This window comes from Triticum urartu, unplaced genomic scaffold (genome assembly GCF_003073215.2).
Source record: "Triticum urartu cultivar G1812 unplaced genomic scaffold, Tu2.1 TuUngrouped_contig_4426, whole genome shotgun sequence".
Lineage (NCBI taxonomy): Eukaryota > Viridiplantae > Streptophyta > Magnoliopsida > Poales > Poaceae > Triticum > Triticum urartu.
Genome location: NW_024115014.1, coordinates 1 through 4,225, shown reverse-complemented (window position 1 = coordinate 4,225; position 4,225 = coordinate 1). Strand labels below are relative to the sequence as shown.

The following is a 4,225-nucleotide window of genomic DNA, read 5'->3' as shown; positions in this document are numbered from 1 at the left end:
CTCGGTGTCGTGTCCGTGCCAAGTCCTCGATAGTTTCATCATATGGCACTTATATCCCAAGTTCGCCGACGATCAGATCGCTATGTTAATAATTGTGGGAGACAGGTTCGGGCCATTGGATGACAGACAGTGAACATGGCCAAACCTGATACTAAGTACACAAATGTTTTTAGAGAAAACAAATAAATGATTTTTGTGCCATGGCTTAGTGGGCCTGACGCCGTTGACGCCCCCGCTCTCAAAAATGGAAAAAATGCGAAGACATAAAAGAAAAAACTACTCCACCTCACGCCGCTCCACCGTTCCCACATCGAGCGCCGCCGTCCTGTCGCCACCACTGCCGCTGACGGCGGCGCGAAGCAGAAGCCCATCCCGCGGCACGAGTCCCCGTGTTCCCTGGACCCAAAAGCTACTCCACCTCACGCCGCTCCACCGCTCCCAATCCCAGCGCAGCCACCACCGCCGCGGCCGGCAGCGCGAATCCAGCTTGCTCCTCCCCGCGGCTCGAATCGCCGTCTCGCTGGCCAAGTTCGGACCAACAAGATCCCCGTTGCCGTCGGAGGCTGGCCACAGTTCGAAGCCAGCTTGCTCCTCCCCGGCCGATTAATCCCCTCTGGTCGCCCGCCGCCGGTTAGTGCTCTTCCTTTCGCCCTTTGCTTGCCGGTGAAGAACATGGAGCGTGACTCGGAATTCCTGCAGGAACAGGCTCGCTCGGAATTCAGCACAAGTCGGAATCTTTGTCGAGTGCCAGTCCGTGTTGTAGCACTAGAAGCGCCCTGGGAATCGGATTCAGTCCATATCCGTATTGTTCTTGGCCTCGGATTTGCTTCTCCTACTGGAATTTGAATCGGCTGGTGATCTATCTGTATATAAGTATCGCCAGGAGCCAGCCTTTCCTCTGCAGAAATTTGCGTTCAACTTACTGAATTTTTTGTCAGTTTGGCCCAAGCTGAAGATATCTGCAGAGAGATTTGTCAGTTTGGCCGAAGCAGAAGATATCTGCAGAGACTCTGCTCCAATGGAGTCATGTAGTGTTGCCAGGATAATGAGCTTACGGAAGCTTGCTATACACAGGACGTATTTGTGCACCCTAATCTTCAGAAATTTGCCAAAGCTGCTAGGCTTCACTCCCAGGTTACTGAAGAAATTCTGCAAAGCTGAACATGTTGAGCTACAACTGACCAAGAAGACTACACTAGGCACACTGCCGGAGCTGCCTCCGGACATCTTGATGGGTATCTTTGCCACCCTTGAGATCCCTGACCTTGTGCGTGCCGGCTCTGTCTGCTCCTCCTGGCGCTCCACATACACAAGCCTACGGAGCCTTGGGCAGTACAAACTCCAGCAGACGCCATGCCTCCTCTACACTTCCGAATCCGCTGGTGAGAGTGTTGCATGCCTCTACAGCCTCGCGGAGAAGAGGTCGTACAAGTTAACTCTCCCGGAGCCGCCTATACGCACTAGGTGTTTGATCGGGTCCTCACATGGCTGGCTGGTAACTGTTGACGACAGATCTGAGATGCACCTTGTCAATCCCATCACATGTGAACAGATTGCTCTCCCATCAGTGATCACCATCGAGCAGGTGAGCCCCATAGTTGATGAGTATGGTGCTCTCCACAAGTATGAGTTCTCAAGGCACACTGGAACCCGTGGTGCTTATAGGTCGCCATCAATCTTTGCTCTTGACAAGCTGCGGCACGAGCTCCACTATAAAGCGTTTGTTTTCCCTGATACATCCACTGGAAGCTACATTGTCGTGCTCATCCATAATCCAGTGCGTCAGCTCTCTTTTGCAAGGGTTGGGGATGATAAGTGGACCTGGCTGCCACCTCATGAAGACTATAGTGACTGCACTTACAAAGATGGCCTGTTGTATGCAGTGACTGGAACCGGAGAACTCCATGCTTTTGATTTCAGTGGGCCTGTTATCACAATGGAGATGATTATAAGTATGCGCGAAATGCATCACTGTGGGTACATGTACATTGCTCAAGCTCCATTGGGCGATCTGCTGCTTGTTTGGAGAATCTTTCAGGATTATGATTTAGAACCTGAACCAGGGTCATCTGTGTTTTGGAACAGTACGGAATATAAAATATATGAATTTGACCCTTTGGGAAGTAAACTGAAGGAAATAAATCGCTTGAGTGACCATGTGTTGTTTCTTGGGCATAATCAATCTCTTTGTCTCAGTGCTGAAGAATATCCATCTCTCTCGGCAAATCATGCCTACTTCACTGATGATAATTATTTATGGACATTGGGATTTAAGAATAATCACCGTGATATGGGAATTCTAAACTTGGATGATAATAGCAGGGAGGACCTTGAGTCTCCGCAGCTTTGGTCAAATTTTCCTGCTCCAATGTGGATTACACCTGATCTTAGGAAGATGAACTTGGCTTCAGGATGGATTGAAGAAAACTGATCGACGGTCAATAAGCCAACAAAGGGGTGACTTGCTGGGGTTACTAGAGGATGTCATCAACAAAATATTCGAGGGACCACCTGGACTGTGTCAGGGTGTACTCATCGCTTGGCCCTGGTCCTTACAGGCTAGATTGAACCTAGTTCACGCTGAATAAATAGTTTAGAGTTTAATCTGTCAACAGAAAAGTTTAGTGATATGGATACTTCTTTGTTCTATGTTCTTGGCATTTTTTTTCTAATTTCTTCTGTGATGCTCGTGTCGACATCTTGTGGTGGTGTGTTGGTATATTTATTAATTTTTCATCATTTCCGAATGATCAGATGAGTTTGTAATCAGTATATTTTCTACTATAATGTCCAGATTGACATGTTACTCTAGTGTAACCCTGATGGTTTGGAATTATAAGAAGGAATTGAAATGATATTTCCTTCGAATATGAGAAAGTTGTAAGCCAGCATTAAAATGGTACTATTTCCTACCAATTGGGGCAGCAGTATTAAAACACTTATAGATTGTAGACAGGAAATCAACCATTCATCAGCACTAAAATGTTAAGAGATAAATCCGCATCTCAACATACATACGGATTTCAAATTTCAACTTCGAAATTCGTTAAAGCTGCTGTTTCAGAGAGATTTAAATTGCAGAACATGAGTCATAATTGCAGTACACATTATCAAGCAGCCCCCAAGATCAGTTTTGTCCTCTCATCGTCACAGCTACTTTACATTTCCACCAATCGTAAGATCTTTCTTGGCCGTATCACTTGTACAGGAGCTTTCTCCTCTAATATCATCAAAGCTGCTGGATATCTAACATCAGTTGCAAGCCTGCATATCAGACCACAATACTTAGCATTTCCCAAAAAAAAGACCACAATATTTAGCAGAGAAGAGACAATTGCAATTTGCACCAAATTTGGATTATTTGGCACTAGAATCAGCCCAGCAATGCATGTCAATCAATTCACATGAATCTTTTTCAGATACACTAACTAACTTACTTAGATGCAAACATGGCAAGAATTTATCATTAAGAGTTTTGAGAACATACATTCTGATAGGTTGAGCAGGAGTCAAACAAAAGCTCTCCACCAATCAGGTGGCAGCTGGTGGCAGAAGTAAACATGGCGTCTGAAATCTTGGCCTGGGCGTACCCGAACGCTGCAGCCAGGCTCATTGCACCGCACACTCGCCCCTTCCTCGCTGTGGAACTGCATACAATGTACAAACATCTAGGAAAGGAAAAATAAGGTGAGCTCAAAACTCAAGTGAAGATTTCGGTAATGTAAGAGATATGAACTGACGACGTACATCAGAGATGGGGACCGTGAAGTTTGGTGACCTCTGTATTTCGAACATGCAAAAATGGCATAGCGTCGTCTTCTGCGAGCACTTTAGCCTAGCTGAGCAATACTTGACATAGAGAGCGTGTACAACCTTGGGCACCACCTCCCCATCGACAAGCTAAACAGGATGGAAATCGAGCAGTTTGAATGGTTAGGATGTTCCTCTGATTTTAAACCTTTCTGAACCCTGAGACAGCTACAAAGTTTTCTCTGAACCTGACACAAGAACCCTTCCTACGATGTACCATTCAGGATCTACAAAGTTTTCTCTGAACCTGACACAAGTTTTCTCTGCTACAATATTCAGGATCTACAAAGTTTTCTCTGAATCAAGTTTTTACTCTGTTTTGTAGATTACCACCGGAGGAGGAGGAGAAGCTGGGGCGACGGACTTACCACCGGAGGAGGAGGAGAGGGCTGGGGCGGCGGCGGCAGCGGCAGCG

At 46.5% G+C, this 4,225-nt stretch overlaps 1 protein-coding gene across 2 annotated transcripts; it reads left to right on the top strand.

Moving 5' to 3' along the window:
* Positions 1 to 267: 267 nt before the first annotated feature.
* Positions 268 to 2,845, top strand: LOC125527805 (F-box only protein 7-like). 2 transcript variants are annotated; one of them, XM_048692316.1, is made up of 3 exons: positions 269 to 630; positions 700 to 955; positions 996 to 2,845. In XM_048692316.1, the coding sequence occupies exon 3, from the start codon at positions 1,019 to 1,021 to the stop codon at positions 2,429 to 2,431; it is 1,413 nt and encodes a 470-aa protein (XP_048548273.1). In that variant the 5' UTR covers positions 269 to 630; positions 700 to 955; positions 996 to 1,018; the 3' UTR covers positions 2,432 to 2,845. The 2 variants fall into 2 exon arrangements, with proteins under 2 accessions (XP_048548272.1, XP_048548273.1); XM_048692315.1 differs by having other exon boundaries at positions 268 to 630; positions 706 to 2,843.
* The last annotated feature ends 1,380 nt before the right edge of the window (positions 2,846 to 4,225 follow it).